General features: G+C 36.7%; 1 protein-coding gene across 2 annotated transcripts in view; it reads right to left on the bottom strand.

Annotated features, from left to right (window-relative positions):
* EMB1974 (NHL domain-containing protein) overlaps positions 1-17,900 on the bottom strand; it is a 230,278-nt gene that overhangs the window by 134,412 nt on the left and 77,966 nt on the right. For both annotated transcript variants that reach the window (XM_089830348.1, XM_089830347.1), the window contains exons 4-5: positions 8,892-9,051; positions 8,642-8,780 (exon numbers count right to left, since the gene is read on the bottom strand). In XM_089830348.1, coding sequence (XP_089686474.1) covers positions 8,642-8,780; positions 8,892-9,051 — 299 coding nt within the window. The remainder of the gene's footprint in view (positions 1-8,641; positions 8,781-8,891; positions 9,052-17,900) is intronic.

The raw sequence follows: 17,900 nt of genomic DNA on the forward strand, positions 1-17,900 counted from the left end.
TACATCATGACTGTATATGAGACGAGATGTCGCAACATCAATCAGGCAGTAGGCTTTGTAAAGACTACTATATCCAGCAAGCATCAGTTTCTGACTCTTGGCATCCAACTTGGTGCGTGAAGCATCAAGGATCCAAACAAAAGCAAGAGAGCCAAAAACCTTCAGGTGACTGATTCTGCGCTTGCGACCTAACTAGGCCTCTTCCAGAGTTTTACGTTTGACTGCCACTGTGGGTGACCACTTCAACAGATAAATTGCAGTCTTAACTGCTTCTGCCCAAAACTGCTTCGGAACATGTCTGTGTTCAAGCATGGAACGAACCATTTTGGTAATTGTCCTATTCCAACATTCAACTACATTGTTCTGTTGTGGCATGTGGGGTGTGGTGAACTGGTGTTGCATGCCATGTGTATCCAAGAAGCTAGAGAAAACATTAGAACAAAATTCCCCCCCACTGTCTAATCTAAGAGTAATAATAGATTTCCTATACTCTTTTTCAACTAAGGGTTTAAACTTTTGAAATATAGTAAATTCATCTGATTTCCTTTTAAAAATATATCCACATTTTTCTATTGAAATCATCTACAAACAACAGAAAATACCTAGACCCAAGAACAGAAGGAGTGGCCATAGGGCCGCAAATATCGGTATGAACAAGCTGAAGTACCTGAGAAGCTCGCCAAGAATCGCCACTGGTGAACAATGTGCGATGCTGCTTCCTAGCCTGACATGCGTCACAAACTCCAAGGTGTTGAGTCTGAATCTCGGGCAAACCAAGAACAAGCTCATCCTGAGCAAGCTATGAGAGATAATGCACATTTAAGTGCCCATATCACTGAAGCCAAAGTGTGCTGACAGAGGATCGCCAAGCAGCCATAGCTAAGTCCTGAGAATCACCAAAATCAGTAAGTCTGAAAAGACCATGATCCTCAAGACCTACTACAACAGTAGACTTAGTCGCCCGATCAGTGATGGTGCACTGATGTGAATTGAAGGTGACTGTCAAGTGTGGTGAATGTCACAGCAACTAACTGACTGTGAGTAGATTGAGTTCCATCCTTGGAACGTAGTACACATCAAGGAATATGAGATTCCTCCCCACAGACTGAATCTAAATGTTGCCTTTACCAATAACCGTGTACTCTTCACCGCCACCAAAAATAACAAAATCTAAATAAGGCTAGTAGTCAGTAAACCAGTCTTTGCGGTGAGTGAAATGTCGAGAGGCACCTGAATCAATGTCCTAGGCAGATGACTTCACATGATCTATAGGTCTTTTAGCCATGAAGGCATAAAAGGCAGATTCAGCTTGTTCAGTGTGCTCTGCACTGTTCACTTTGGGTTGCGAACCTGATTGCTTAGACTGGGCAGCTAAGCGTTTCCGACATTCAACCTTCATGCGACCATACTTGTGGCACTAGTTGCATTGAGTGTTCTTCTTTCTAGTACCATCGAATGCTAGAGTAGAAGACTTTTGTTGAGATGGTTGCTGAAACTTGCCCTTATCCTTCTGAAAGGATTTTGCAGCAAAGGCTTGCTCAGGGGAGGTGGAACTAGAGCTGCTACCGAACTGTTGTTTCCAGCAATCTTGCTGAAGCAGCAGGGTGCAGAGATCAGTGAACTTCAAATCAACAGCAGTAGATGGGATGTTGAGAGTCTCAATAAAATGCTCATAGGATTTTGGTAAACTCCGAAGACTGATTACCACAATTTCCTTTTCCTCCATCTTGCGACCGATGGCAAGTAGCTAATCGCGAATTTCCTGAATCCAATTCAGGTGTGCCTGGAGCGTGGTGTGCTCAACCATGACAATAAGAAACAAAGTGTTTTTCAAAAAGAAGGCTCTACTCTTGTCGGAAGTCTCATGAAGACCTTTGAGGTGTGTCCAGATTTCGGCAGTTGTCTTGCCGGATGGAATCTAAGAAAGTTGATCATCAGCCACAGATAATTTGAGAAGCATCACTACCTCTCAATTATTCGAATCCCATGTATCTTGATCAAGACCCGGAGAAGTCAGACGCTGTGTAACACCCAGAACAAGTTGATCGATGTTCCGATATTCAAAGATTGCGATGATGTGCTGCTTCCAGGTTCCATAATTGCGACCATTGAATTTGGAGTTATGCTCGAGCAGAATATTTCTCAAAGATGCCATAGCACATTTTTCAATGAAAAATTGTGAAAATCTATTAAGGCACATTCTTCGAGGCAAAAATATGGAAGACCTAAAATAATCAAAGAGCTCAAAAAACCCAGAAGGAATCTATTGTCATTTTTTGGATCTGTTGGCTAAAAAATTGAGGCACAAAAAATGAGGCACCACAAAAACAGACAACCCAGTTGAGCCCTCAAAAAATTCCACCAAGAATCTGCAATCAAAAAAAATTTCAACCCCAAAAATTAGGGTTTCGAGCAAAACCCTAGCCATCAAATTGGAGATAAAAAATGGCAGATTTCTTGAAAAAAAGATCGATTCTGCTTCCCAAGCACAATTATAGACTAAGTACACAAAAAAGGACTACAAATATGAAGCAAACAGTGGCCAAAAAGACAGAGGACCTTCCAAAAACAGTCGCGGATTTAGGAAAATCACAGAGGCCAGATTGAGAGCCATTTTTTTTTTAAAAGTCAAAAAAAAAACGAGCTGAGAAACATGGCAAAAACACAGTGTTTTCTTCCTCAAATCGCGAGTTTATCCAATAACAAATCGCAAGTTACAGACTGAGCCACGGAAAACACCCAAAAAATCCGCAATTTGCAAGTAGATGTCATGAGTTAACGCCAAGAAAAATCTGCCCGCGGTTTCCAAAAAACATACACTTGAAAACTTCAAAATCGTGATTTGCTGACCAAACGGAAACCCTAGTCAAGATTTAGTCAAATTCGAATTTCTCTAAGCAGAAAAACCCTAGGCAAGTTTTTGAGAAATTGAGAAAAATAATTTCGAAAAAATTTAAACAAATAATTTCAAAAAGAAATTATAAATTTTTCCAAAAAAATTCAAGTATTCGCTCTAATACCATATTACGAGGTAATTGGTAAATAAATGCTTGTTATTAATAGAGACCGAGAGGTCAATTTATACAAAAGAATGATCATAAAGAATAGAAACATTCTATTCTAGAGAAAGCAAAAAACAAAAGCAAACTAAAGCTTAAGATATTTACAAGATAACCATTAACTAATAATAGGCGACTTATCTATTATTGTAAGAGAAATAGTAGTTGTTTTCCAAATATAAATGAGGAGATATTGGGTGATAAATCAGATGTCCATTGGATTGGGAGTTGCTTTTGTTTATTGAATTATTATCACATTTGTATGATTAAGGACTAGTTGCCTCTTGGATCTGATTTTTGTCTAACTTTTTGACAGTGAAAAATATCTAATTGTTGAAAGTATTTGACAAAGTGAGAAGGATGTGTTTGAATTATTGAAGTTCCTATTGTTAGTGACTTGTGAATGAAATACTTAAGAAGTTTCAAGTCAAGTTAAAAAGAGCAATTTAATCTTGTTTGATCCTTAATCCCTCAAACCCTTTTCCTCTTCCAAACACCACTCGGCAACATAAAAAAAGATGAATCACTTTCATTTGGGCAAGCAATCCCTATTAGCAAACCTTAACCGGTATTCAAAATCGGCAATAAAGTTGAGTATTATTGCCCAGCATTACTTATCACTATAAATCAATATATCAGCGATATTTTAATCTATGTATATAAGTATGTATATGTATACAAATTTGTGTGTGCGTATATACATATTCAAAATAAATTTTTTGATACATCACCGAACATTATATTTTATAATAATAATGGCATTGGATCTTTGATAGTATGCTAGTCCATCAATGACCAATGATATTGAAATTATGAATCATAAAGATAATTGTCTATGATTATATATGAATCATAAAGATAATTGTCCAAGATTGTCAATTTTGGTCTCCACTCGTAAACCCCCTTAATTGTAATAAGTTTCTTAAGTTACGAAAGATCCTAACAACTAGTGTGAGTCGGGAGTGAAGATCCAATGGACCAAAGGGATAGCACCACTCAAGGGCATTTGGGGGCAATGCCCCTTGGCAGAATCAAGTGGCATTGCCCCAAACAAAGTCGAGATTAAGTGCCCCTCATGGAGATCTATGGGCAATCACTCAAATTAAGGCAATTGAAACCATGCAAACCTTTATGGCAAGCATCATTTTTATTATTTCCTCACTTACAAGAAAACTAGGCATTTGGCACATTTTGGTTTATCAAAATGTTTTTAGAAAATCGAACATCACTTAAGTATTGGTTTGGGCAAGAAATGCCCAAGGTCCTCATGGGTTCACCCAAGAGTGACCTAGGTATTATAAGGTCCCTCCCGATGAACATAGGAGGGGCCTTAGGCATACCCAGGCCACTCCCATTGAAGAACCTATATATGCAGCCAAACACTATGGGACTAAGAACCCAAGGAACAAACTTGGTGACTTAGCTTAATAATATTGAGTACCTTTGTTATTATCATGTAATGGTAATTGAATATTCAACAACAAACATGGAGTTACATTATACAAGCAATTGCAATCCCTTGTTTCTAAAGGGACAAATATAAACAAAAAATACAATTAGAAAATTCCTAAACTAGTTAAGATGACCATTAAAGAAACATTACGTCATTTTAATACCCTGCCTTAATGGTCATTGTTACAACTACTCTATAGAATACAATTTGCATGTCTTTTAGTCACAAATGCATAGAAGGCTACCCCATTTGGTCACGAATGATAGAAATCTGCCCTTTTCTCTTCAAAATTCTCTACGACATCAGTCTATAACTGAGACCTCCCTAATGCTGAAAAACTTCTATACATAACAAAAAGAACCAAAATCCTTCCAACCTAATGTTGGAAAACAAACTTGTCCCTCCTTCTAGCCAGAGACACCAATTTCAACTTCTGAAATTCAAAACACAATCTTGAGGAGAAAATTGTCAAACCCTCCAATGCTTGAGAAAAACAGATTGTTCAAATAATAATAAAAAAAATTTACATATGACTATTACAACCCAAAACAGACTGCAAGAAACCACAATTTTTGTGAAGAAAATTGCCAAACCCTTGATGTGATCCTGAGATCACTCATGAAAAAGTGCCTCATTTATATTAAGAGAATTTAGAATATCCAACATTAATTTTTTGAGAAAAAAATTTATAAAACCTTACAATAATATCGAGGAAAAAAATCTTTAAAACTACATACTAAAACATTCATTGTTGTTTTTATGGAATAAATCAGAAAATCCTCTTGCAAAGAAATACCCCAAAAATTTTGTGCGAAAAAATTGTCCCAAATTTTTTTTTAAAACATGATCCTTAGAACAAAATCAGACAAAATCAAGATGTAATTTTTAAGAAAAAAAACTATAGACATAAGTTTTTTAGGAAAAGTAATAAAAACCATGAAACAATTTTTGCGAATAGAGAATAAAACCCAGAAATATTTTTTGAGGAAAGAATCATAAAACCTATGACAAATACTTTCACAAATAATATTACAATATTTCCAAAACAATCGCACAAAAACCCTTAGTTACCGGTTCTAGTTCGCTTCAAAATACGGATTCAAAGAACTGGTTCGCCACTACAGCAAAATTTTGGAAAGGTTTTTGGGTTTGTTTAGGCTCGTTCGTACAAAAACATGTAAAAATTATAAAAAACTATATATATACATATTTATGAAGCCTAGAAGCATAGAATATCATAAAATCATATGATGTAAACTAAGCTAATCATTTAAACAACAAAAACACCATAGGCATAAACTTTAAACACGTTGACGTAAGTTGTAACCATAGCATCATGAATAAAGAATAACCTACATTCACTTTTTAGGGCAACCGGAAATCAAAATATATAAAATTTGTTATAAAAAGCGGCTTGAAAGTCGCTCGTCTGCATAAATTCGCCCAAATTCGTCCCAAAATTGATCTGGGCAGCCAAAATTCACTCGGGTTCAAATTTTGGGCTGCGGGTTTGAGTTAGCCCAAGAAAACTCGAACCCTGCTCAAACTTAGATTGAAACAGACCAGTATTTCGAACTAGTTCGAACCCAGGAAAGGTTCTTGGGCCAAAACAGCGAACCTAGGTAACTAAGCAAAAACCCATGGAAAAAATGTTGAAACTTGATCCAGAAATACAAAAAAAAAAAATCTACACAATCAATTATCCTAGGAAAAACCTTCTTCACGGAGGGAAACAACTTAGCCCCAACAAATCCAAACTTATATTGAACAAATCAAAAGATTTACAGTATCGGCATCAAAGTGATATGAATATCACTTATAGTTAAGAAAGAAGCTTATAGAAATATCGATTGAGAAGAACAATCAATCGATGGTACTCGAGAAGAAGCAAAAATACAATCGTACAACAATCAGTGCCCTGAGCGATCACCCGAATAATCAAATTCAGGTACTAAGGATAATAGCATATCAGAGCTAACTGATATTCAGAAGCTTTCGAACACAAGTATGGAAAATAATGAAAATCACGTTGCAAATTCAAGAAGTGAGTTCTTATATCCTTGTCCAACCGGAATACAAATATGAAATAAGTTTCATATTAAGTGATTGACGACGATCGTCCTGCAGAGGCAAATGCATCAAATTACATTTGTTGAGTAACATCCATCTTACACGATGCTACGCCCTTAATATTGGTGCATATAGGGTTATGAATAGTCAACTTGTGGCTATCTTAATCCTTAATTAAGTCATGTTATCATTATTATATTATTATTTAGGTAGGTAGGTCGGCCTAAGTGTTATGTAGGGTTGTGTCTATTCAACCTAATCATAATTAGGTATATATAGGCGGTTGTGAGTCTTATTTCAACATCAAATTGTGAAGTGTGTTCTCATTGGAGATATTTGGAGGTCGCCCCCTTGAAGTGGCCTATTACTCTAAATTATTATCAAGTATTTATATAATATTTCATATTATTTCTTCTATTGTGCAAGTTATTTCATTACACACGAAGGCAAGGATGACAAACCGAACAATGAACTTCCTCTTAGTTCATACACTGGTCGAGGGGGTTCTTGTGTCTTGTACGTTACATTAGACATGTTGAAGATAACCGACACCAACAAGAATGAATTACGAAACATGTACCAAATGGTGAAGTAGTATAGTTGACTACGAAGACATCTCCAAGTTATTGTTGTGGTCAAAACACGATGATACCTGGTTGTGGACTATTCATTTGAAATGAAATCAAATACGAAGTTCTCTACAAATAAACTGTTAGTGCAAATACACAACTTATAAATCATAGTAACAAGGTGAGAAAAAGATCACCATAATTTCGTATGAAGCAAATAAATTTAACAAAAAACACTTCTTTTGGAGAAATGTAAAAAACTCCATTGCTCCAAATCCCTAACCATTGCAAAAGAGCAGAAACCCACTATTTCTTTGGCAAACTGATGCAAAACCTTAAGCACAAACGTGGGCATGAATACCAAGCAAATCACAACTCCTTAAAACACAAAAAAAAGGTCGTGCAAGAGAAATGCAGGCTCCCAAGGAAGGAAAAAAACCACTCAAACATAGGTTGGTGAACATACACGAACAGAAATGAACTAAAATCATCACAAAACAGCACAAGCACATCTTGTTGAGAATATAAAGAAAACAGATTAATCGGAGTGGAAAAGCCACTAACTGAAGGAAAAAGGCAAAATCAATCAAAAAATACAAACCCTCCTGTCAACACTAAAAAAGGCTCGTGTAAGCAAACAAGTGCAAGCTACCAAAAGAACCATTAAGAAGCCCTTAAAAAGTACCAAATCATGCAAAACCTTAAGCATAAACATGGGCATGAATGCCAAGCAAACCGCAGCTCCTTTAAGTACAAAAAAAGGTCGTGCAAGAGAAACAGCTCCCACGGAATTAAAAAAACCACTTAAATGCAAGTTTATGAACACACACAAACAAAAATGAACTCTTTTATCACAGAACAACACAGGCGCGTCCTTTTCTCACAAGTATAAAGACAAACGGGTGAAGTAGAGAGAAAAAACCACTAAAGAGACGAAAAAGGTTGTGAAACACGAAAACTAGGGTAAAAAATAAAAACCATCCCATCAGCACTAAAGAAAAGGCTCATGTAAAAAAAACAAATGCGAGCTACCAAAAGAAACACTGAGAAGCCCTCAAAAATGGCTAACAAACAGGTTTGCAATTTCCAACAAATAAACAACTTTTAATTTTTGTTGTGAAAAATTTGAGCCAAAAAAACTTCTAAAAATTTAAAGAAAACCAAGGATTATATCAGCAATAAATTCAAAGAATTGTACAGTTTTTTTCAAGAGATCTCGCATTCTAAGGAAAGAAACCCTCCTTACATTTATAAAAAGGATACATTTCATGGGAGGATTTGCTATGGAATGTTCAGTGATAGTCTAAACTGAAGCATGTCACACAAATGGAACCCAAAAATTAAACTTAGAAAAAGAATTAACTACACAAACACTAGTTGATGAATTAGAATTAGAGGTTTTGTGAATCTACAAATACAATACAGAATTTCAAGAAACCATATAAACTGAATTGAAGGTGGAATAGCTGTAATTTTCTCATATAACCAACCTTGCTAAAATCCATGGAAGACACAAGCACGGGAAACGTGATGTATTCCTTTAAAATAGTGTTTTTTATTTCATTAGCATCATGTGCAAAGCCATTTGAAAGTCCATGCTGAATACCCAAAACTTGAAGAGTTGGAAACCTGTCATCCATATGCACAAGAGCAATTTATAATTGAAATTATAATTCATAAGAAACCCATATAAATGAAATAAATGCTAACAAAACAGGCTCCATTGAGAAAGCTCAATACCTCTGCTTAATAAATTTCAGTTCATCGATTACATTATATTTTTCATGTCTACTTATCATGCCATTTTGAGAAAGAACATTTACAGCTGCTAAGAAGATACCGCCTGTGTCCCATGCCTTACATTTATTACTCTCCATGTTCAGCCATCTGTGAGAAGGACCTGTAAAATGCAATAATAATAGCAATACAAATAAGAAAAACACTCATTTTTTGTTAAAAATAAACAAAATAACTTCAAAACTGAGTTTAAAATTTAACTTGAATTTTGTCTAAAGATGCTTCAACAAAGACATTCTTCATATAATCAGCTAATAAGAGGACCGTTCAACCCTGATCCAACTTCTACATGAATACAAAAAAAATAGAAATTCAATAAGGATCAGAGATTCTATTATATAAAGCAAAGCTTTCAATTGAGAGATGCTTCAATTTGAACCAGGAAAAACTCAACTTGAAGAAATGTTCATAATCCTTGTGTAATATTCTGAAATGCTCCAGCTACTTTATTGCAAGGGAAAAAAAAATTGAAGCACTTCTTGATGACACGTAAGAAATTTAAAGCATAGTTTTATAGGTTTACATATCAATATTCCTAAGGGGATAATATAATATTTGAGACGATAAATATCCATATGTACTCTTGGGACTTATGCACAATGAAATACAAATCAAAGACACAAGACTCACCAAGATATGGCGATTCCAAAGTGAGCCAAGCAAACCGAGTCTCCGAGTGTTTCCAAAACTTGTCTAGCCTGGAGACTCACTGGGCTCAGCTTGTCTTGGCAAGCCCAAACAAAAGGCTCGGCTAATTTCATATTAAAAAAAATTTACAAAACTTGAATGCTTGTTCGGTTTATGACATGCCAATCTAGAGTTTTAAAAAAAAACATAAGAATGATGTGTTCCAATAAGGTGTGTGTGGTTTCAAACATCTTCATTTGGGTTGGTGGCATGGGCTCCACCTCTTCAATCGCATTGTATCACATCAACACAGCAGCGGACATGTCCCAGAACCCCATGATATCACTACCCCTTGACCCAGCTAGGGGCACTACTCTTAGACCCTCAAGAGGGATACTACCCCTCAATCGGATTTTGGCGTTGTTCCCAAACCCCCATTGCACTAAAAGTCTAAGCAACAGACCAATGATGAATCGTGATCATAAAAATCTGCAAAATACATATCACATGTTGCAAGAATTTGCATCTTCATAGTCAAAGCGACAATCAAGCATTATCTTGTTTCATACATTGGATAACATGTTTAGCATAAAGTGCTACCAAAGGCAAACTTTGTATGATACAATCCGTGAACTGACAAATACAAGTTAAGCCATAGTTTACAAGAAATGTCATTTTCATAAGGTAAAATGTACCAATCATGCCTTCCATAGACAACTCATGGAAGAATCCCACCTATTAATATCCTAGATAAAGTCAAAATAGAACATCACTATTTATCTTTTTACTTAATCATTCCTCTTCATTAACAAGCTTGTTAAAAAAACATGTAGTATTGAAGAGGCTTCAAGGAAAAAGTAGTAAAAAATTCCTCGTTCAAATATGCACACTAACAATAAAGACAACCAAATATCATGGCTACCTCATTATCCAACACCTATCTTTTACGCCAGTACATGACTTCTTATGTTGGGATCAGTGATACAACCTCCTCTGAGCCATTGAATTATAGTTTTTGGTATTTGTTTTAATGCCATGAATTTCATATTCCATGATTTTTATATACATTTAACAATATTTATACATCCAAGAGAGCTATTTCTTTAAACTAAAGCTTACATTTATACTCCTGTAATGGATGTGTACTTGTATTTGTGACCAAAATTAGCTACTAGCTGATCATGTTAGTGCCTTCTGTTAAAGATGAGGTAGCTGCAATAGACCTCCTTCATACCTGCATGATTCATCTCAGCTCCTACTTACTGGTCTGTATCAATCATTTCTTGGTTCAAGCACTTGGGAGTATGTTTTATTGATTCTCTGCCTTGTTTTAACGAGAGTTGCTCTCCATCTTCAGCAGAGACTTCTTCATGTCTTTGTATATGTTGTTCTTTACTCTAGTTTATATGTACTCTTATGAAGTGATGCACATCTCTCTTATATTATTTTCGCTCAGTCTTTTGGTATCACGTGCAAGCATTAATGAGTTGTATATGCTCTTTGATTGGGTTCCAATGAGTTCCATCTTTCATCACTACCAAGCTAGAGATATTAAATGGCTTGTCATTCAATGGTCATGTTGTCGCCTTTCGAACCATGTTTTTCTTCCATATATTATTCTTGTCGTGAAAGCCTTCCTCACCACTAAGGAAGGATAACTTGGAACCACTGAGAAAGGATGACTTGGCACCATTTAGAAAGGATGTATTGCCATTGTGAGTAAAATGGCATGGCATTGTGGTCATGCTTCGACTTGTATGTTATTTGTTCATAATTTATGATTGAAAAACTTAAGACATGTTGAGGGGGAGGGGGTGAATCAATATTTCAAAAATTTAAAAGTAAATGCAACTAAAACAACACAAAGAAAAACAGAGACACGAGATTTTATCTCGTGGAAACCCTTTTGGGTAAAAACCATGGTATCACTAATCACAACAAATGTGGGCTACAACCCAGTACATCCAAGGCTCCAACCTTTTCAACAAAAAGCACGCTTCAACCAGATTAGACTGAGGCCACAACCTCCTGCTAACTGTATGACAACCAGTTTTTAATCTTGTTTTATCATGAACTGATAAAATGTTGTAGACAAGAATACAGACACCGCAATTTCTTTCTTCCTTATTTTCTATCACTATCTTCTTGCTTCAAATGAAAACTTCACCCTCCGATTCACACACTACCTGAAGAATTGCAAAACCTCTTTATGTTCCTTACTCTTTGCATGCATATCAAAATCGTGTCTTTGACATGGGTACACAACCTATTTGTAATGTTCTCACTGCTACCTGTATGAAAGTAACCGCTGAAGTATGATCATTACATCTTGCGGTCAGAAATTCAAGAATCCCACAAAAAGAGTGTCGAAAGTTACAAATGGTGTAGTGAAGAAATACTACCAAGTAGTTCAACACTTGGCAACTTAAAGAAACAAACTACAAGAAGGGCTTCCGCGGAACCATTTCCCGAGGACTAAATATTCTCCAGTGGACAAACTTTCCCTTGGAGATCTTTATCGTGGACAAACTTTCCCTTCGAGAACTTTACCATGGGCAAACTTTCCCGTGGAGAATTTTCCTGTGGAGAATTTTCCCATGGAGAAACTTTCCCGTAGACAAACTTTCCAGTGGGCTAACTTTCTGTGGACTTCATTTTCCTGTGGAAACAAGTCACTCAGCCTAGAAGACTAAAATGAAAAATACTGACAATCTCCCCCTATTTTTTATTGATTGCAACCCATATTGATACCAAAATATTCCTAAACCTGAGTTGTTCTAAAGCTGAACATACAACTCCTCCTACAAGCAAACGACATAAGAACATACAACTCCCCCTGCAAGCATACAACATAACTCCCCCTTCGACATCAATGACCATGAGATATAGCAATGAAAATCTCCCCTTGAACATATGCCATTTAATTAGGCAAAAGAACACCAAGCTTGTTTCGAAGATACTCAAAGCATTCCCAAGATAACAAGTTTTGTAAAAATGTCAACAACTTGTTCCTTTGAACAAACATATTCTAGCTTGACCATGTTGTTAGCAACTTGCTCTTTCAAATAATGATAATAGGAATGTGCTTGGTGTGGGAGTGCATAATTGGATTCTTAGAAATATCAATGGCACTCGTATTATCACAATATATGCAGATGGGATTATCAAACTAAATCTTGTAATCAATCAAAGTGTTTTGCATCCAAATTACCTGAGTGCAACATGAAACTGCTGCAATATATTTTGTTTCAACAATAGATAAAGAAGTGCAAGACTGTTTCTTGCTGAGCCATGAAACCAAACAATTTTCTAGGAAGAAAGCACACCCACTTGTGCTCTTTTTGTCATCCACCTAACCATCTCAATCTGCATCTGTAAATGCTGTAAGAGAGAAATCAGAACTCTTAGGGAACCAAGGACCATAGTCAGTAGTGTTTTTCAAATATTTAAAAATTCTCTCAACAGCTTTAACAAGTGTTTGCTTGGGAGATGCTTGAAATCTAGCAACATAAACAACCTGCATGATTTTTGGTCTGGTGGCAGTAACAAACAACAAACTTCCTACCATAGACATGTAGAAAGTTTGGTCAACACTAAGGGATACATCATCCTTGCTTAGTTTGCATCTGGTTTCCATGGGAGTGCTAACTAGATTGCTATCTTCCATCTTAAACCTTTTAAGCAGCCCTCTGACATATTTAGCTTTTGAAATAAAAATACCTTCAGCTGACTGACTAATTCGCAGCCTAAGAAAATAAGATAGCTCCCCCATCATAGACATTTCGAATTCATTTTTCATGCAATCAGCAAATTTCTTGTTCATTTTGGGGTTATAAATACCAAAAATCAGATCATCAACATAGACAACAATAAGAGTGTTGTTACCTTCATTCTTGACATACAAATTGCTATCCACATACCCTTTCTTCAATCCTCGCTGCTGTAAGTAGTTGTCCAGCGTGTCATACCAAGCCCTAGGGGCTTGTTTTAAGCCATAGAGTGCCTTTTTCAGCTTGCACACATTGTCCAGATCATTAGTCAACACAAAGCCATCCGGTTGTTTCACATAAACTTCTTCATTCAAGTCACCATTTAAGAATGCTGATTCCACATCCATTTGAAATACCTTAAAACCTTTAAAGGAGGCAAAATCGAGAAATATTCTAATTGATTCTAGCCTAGCAACAGGAGCAAAAGTCTCATCAAAATCCACACCTTCAACTTGTGAGTAGCCTTTGCAAACTAACCGAACTTTGTTTCTAACAACTTTACCTTCTTCATTTACCTTATTACGAAACACTCATTTTGTCCCAATCACATTCTTATCCTTGGGTGTTGGCACAAGCTCCCAAGTATTGCTCTTGTCGATTTTCTCTATCTCTTCCTTCATCACCGCAATCTAGTTCTCATCCTTAGCTACCTCTTCATAACATTTTGGCTCATAGAAAGACATGAACGAAAGATCATCACCCTCAACATAATTAACATCCTTTCTAGTAGCCCTTGTTCTTCTTTCAGCAATTACTTGATCTAAGGGATGATTCTTTTCAACAAACTTAGGAGGAGTTTTAAATAAAGGGGAATCATCATTTTCACCTTGAATATCATGCTCAAAATGCCCATGTGAGGTTTCAGCTTTGTTATGTGAAGGAAATTCATTTGCAATATGCGATTGAATCTTTCCTTTGTTATCTTCAACACTTTTGTTGGCTGTTCCAGCTTGTGTGGGAGGTGATGAAGAAGATACAGTAGTACTGCTTTGAGTTTTTTCTTCATTTGGGCTATCCATATTCTCACTAGAATTGTTACTAACCTCATAAATATTAACATTAGCATTTCAACTATTTTATGTAACCTTTTGTTGTAACACTTATAAGCTTTGCTCTTTGAGGAGTACCCAAGAAATATCCCTTCATCAGCTCTAGAATCAAACTTACCCAAGTTATCTTCATCTCTTCTAATATAACATGGGATACCAAAGATTTGAAATACTTGACTATAGCTGGTTTACCTTTCCAAAGTTCGTATAGAGTCTTGTTGAACTTGACCTTAATAAGGACCTATTTTGAATATACACAATTGTATGGACAGCTTCTTTCCAACATGTATCACTTACTTTCCCTTCATTCATCAAACAACATATCATCTCTTGGACTGTTCTATTTTTCCTTTCCACAACACCATTTTGTTGTGGAGTTCTTGGGGTTGAAACCTATCTTCTAATGCCACAAAGTTCACAGAAGCTCATAAACTCATTAGATGTGAATTTCTAGAATCAAACTTACCCAAGTTGTCTTCATCTCTTCTAATATAACATGGGCTATCAAAGATTTAAAATACTTGACTATAGCTGGTTTACCTTTCCAAAGTTCATATGGAGTCTTGTTGAACTCGGACCTTAATAAGGACCTATTTTGAATATACACAGTTGTATGGACAGCTTCTTTCCAAAATGTATCACTTACTTTCCCTTCATTCATCAAACAACATATCATCTCTTGGACTGTTCTATTTTTCCTTTCCACAACACCATTTTGTTGTGGAGTTCTTGGGGTTGAAACCTATCTTCTAATGCCATGAAGTTCACAGAAGCTCATAAACTCAGTAGATGTGAATTCTCCACCATTATTTGAAAGCAAACATTTGATCTTCAAATCAATTTCATACTCAACTAGAGCTTTAAACACCTTAAATTTTTCTAAAGCTTTTGATTTTTCTTTTAGAAAAGCAACCTGTGTCATTCGTGTATAATCATCAATCAGCAACATAAAATAGCTCTCACATTGAACGCTTGTTGTCCTAGTTGGCCCACAAAGGTCCGTGTGCACTAACTCAAGTGGCTTGGCGCTGGTATGTTCTTTTGGTTTCAAGTAAACTCTAGTTTGCTAGCCTTCTTGACAGTTCTTGCAAACAATATCAGTTGGCTTTTCTATCTTCAGCATGTCTCTAACTGCTTCCTTCTTGTTGATCTTGACTAGATTGTCAAAATTGATGTACCCAAGACGCTTGTGCCAAAGCCAAGCATCATCCATACTACTCAAACAAGAAGTTTCAGCATTAGAGTCCTCAAGAATGTAAAGGTTGTTAATTTCCCTAGTCGCATTTGCAATGACATCTCCCCCTTGCTTAATAATGAAAGAGTTTGAACTGAAACCAAGATCATACCCTTGATCACACAATTGACTCATGCTTAACAAATTATGTTTTAGCCCTCTAACATAGAGAACATTTTCAACAGTAGTTTGACCATTATTCATTAAGACATTACCTATTCCAGCAACTCTAGCCGAAGAACTACCAGCAAATCTTATTTTTTCACTCTTCATAGGATTAATGGAATGAAACTTACTTAAATCATCTGTCATATGTCTTGAGCAGCCACTACCAATGTACCATATATCCTTTTCATTTTTAGCTAGAAGAGCAGTTAAGACAACCAGAGCCTTGAGAGACTCTCTTGGTTCTTCTTCCTCCACACCTTGACAACTTTTGGCATGCTCTTAGTTTCAGCCTTTCTAAATGACCCTGTACCATAATTCTTGCAGAACCTTTAAGTATGACCAAACTTATTACAGCTGTAGCATATTCGATTAAGCCTCTTGAAAGAACCAAAGGCATTTCTTTAAAAGTTGTAGGACTTTCTTCTATAACCAACCTTGCAATCAATGGCTTTGTGCCCAAAGTAATTACATGAAAAACAATAATCATAAAAAAAAAGGTTTGTTCACCTTGTCAGCTTGCATGATTTTAGAGATAGCATGTTGCCCATTGCTTGAATTCAGCTGACCCTTTCTTTTTGATAGAGAGCTTTCACCTATTACAGTAAATAATTATTATTTATGCTTTACTTAAGTTTACTTAGGTTAAATGCATTTATTTATTAGTTGTCATCTAGGAGTTGTTGACAACAGGAGTTTGTTCCTACTTAGTCATACTTATCTTCTCACCTATGTGGAGGACAATCCACCTTTTGTGGATGTATGCTTAGTTGTCACACTTATCTCCTAGCACTTTCTAGCTTGTTCTACAAGCTTCCCAAAGGCCTTTATAAATAGGCTCTCCTAACGTATTTGCATATCATCTCATATTGTACAGCAATTTCATTTTTCATTGTTGCAATATAATTTCTCTCACACTGTTGAGATTCTCCAAGCCCTACCTTTCCTTCTTTGGTTTCTCTTCAGCAGGTTATTTGCATACAGGTGATCTTGGTGAACTATGAAGTTGGCTTTCATCAACTTCTACATAGTATCAGAGACTCCCCGTTGCTTCCTAGATCAAAGGACTTTTGAAGCCACGATTCGGAGACACTAATCCTAGTTTGTTTGTGATTTTTTCTTCAATCGGAAGTTAGAGCATTTTTTTGGAGCACTTTGGGCTCAAACGGACGCTGCCATTACGCTCAGAAGGCCCATTACAGTCAGAATCCATATAAAATTTTCCATTTTTGGTGACTATAGTGTCTAGCAAAATATTTTTGCCTTCGAAGAGGCCGTACGAATGATTTTTGTATGAAAATAATAAAAATATATATAAAAGCGACCACAGCGGCCGCTCAGCCCAACTGCCACCCCGACGCTGCCGCTACGCCTCCTGCACTCAGCCCAGCGTCCGCCACAGTGAGTCGTGCTACCACTACGACGCCAAAGCCCCGCCACTGCCACCGGCCCTCCAACCAACCACCGCCGCCGACTACGGCCTCCCGCCCACCACCGCGCAGCCAAGTTTGCCGCCCTTGCAGCCACCTCCGTCAGGTTCCTCCGCTCTGTAGCCCCTAGACAATTAGCATTTTCTGCACATGCCACGTCAGCACCTGCCACATGGTCGTGCCACGTCAGATATTTGTCCTGCAACGTGGATGCCACGTGGCAATCTTTTTTTTTTGCCTCGATGGCCTCCAAGCCATCAAATTTAAGGTCGTGACAACATGACGTCAACAATGCATCAACACTCCTGCATCCTCTTTAGGTCCCTTTTTAACCTACTCACGGTTTTTTGGCCATAACTTGAGCATACGGAGGTCTTTTTCCGATCCGAAAGAAGCGCTAGAAAGCTAGTTCCGAGATGGAGACATTGGTGCAGGTATATTTTGGTTTTGATGTAGTTTTGTTGCCTATTTTTTGCAGTCGAAGTTGGATTTGGATGTCCTATTTTCACTCCGACAAGCATATCTTGTGCATCCCATCTTCGTTTTTTGAAAACGTTATATTTTTGGAAAGCTAGTTCTGTCTACTTTTCAGAAATGATGTAATTTCCTTCAGATTTTGCCCCATGCTCTTTCTATCATATCTTTTTCTTTTCTGCAACATGGTGGATATCTTGGGT

This window comes from Cupressus sempervirens, chromosome 5, assembly GCF_028749045.1.
Source record: "Cupressus sempervirens isolate cs-2001-9-10 chromosome 5, ASM2874904v1, whole genome shotgun sequence".
In the NCBI taxonomy this organism is placed as follows: Eukaryota; Viridiplantae; Streptophyta; class Pinopsida; order Cupressales; family Cupressaceae; genus Cupressus; species Cupressus sempervirens.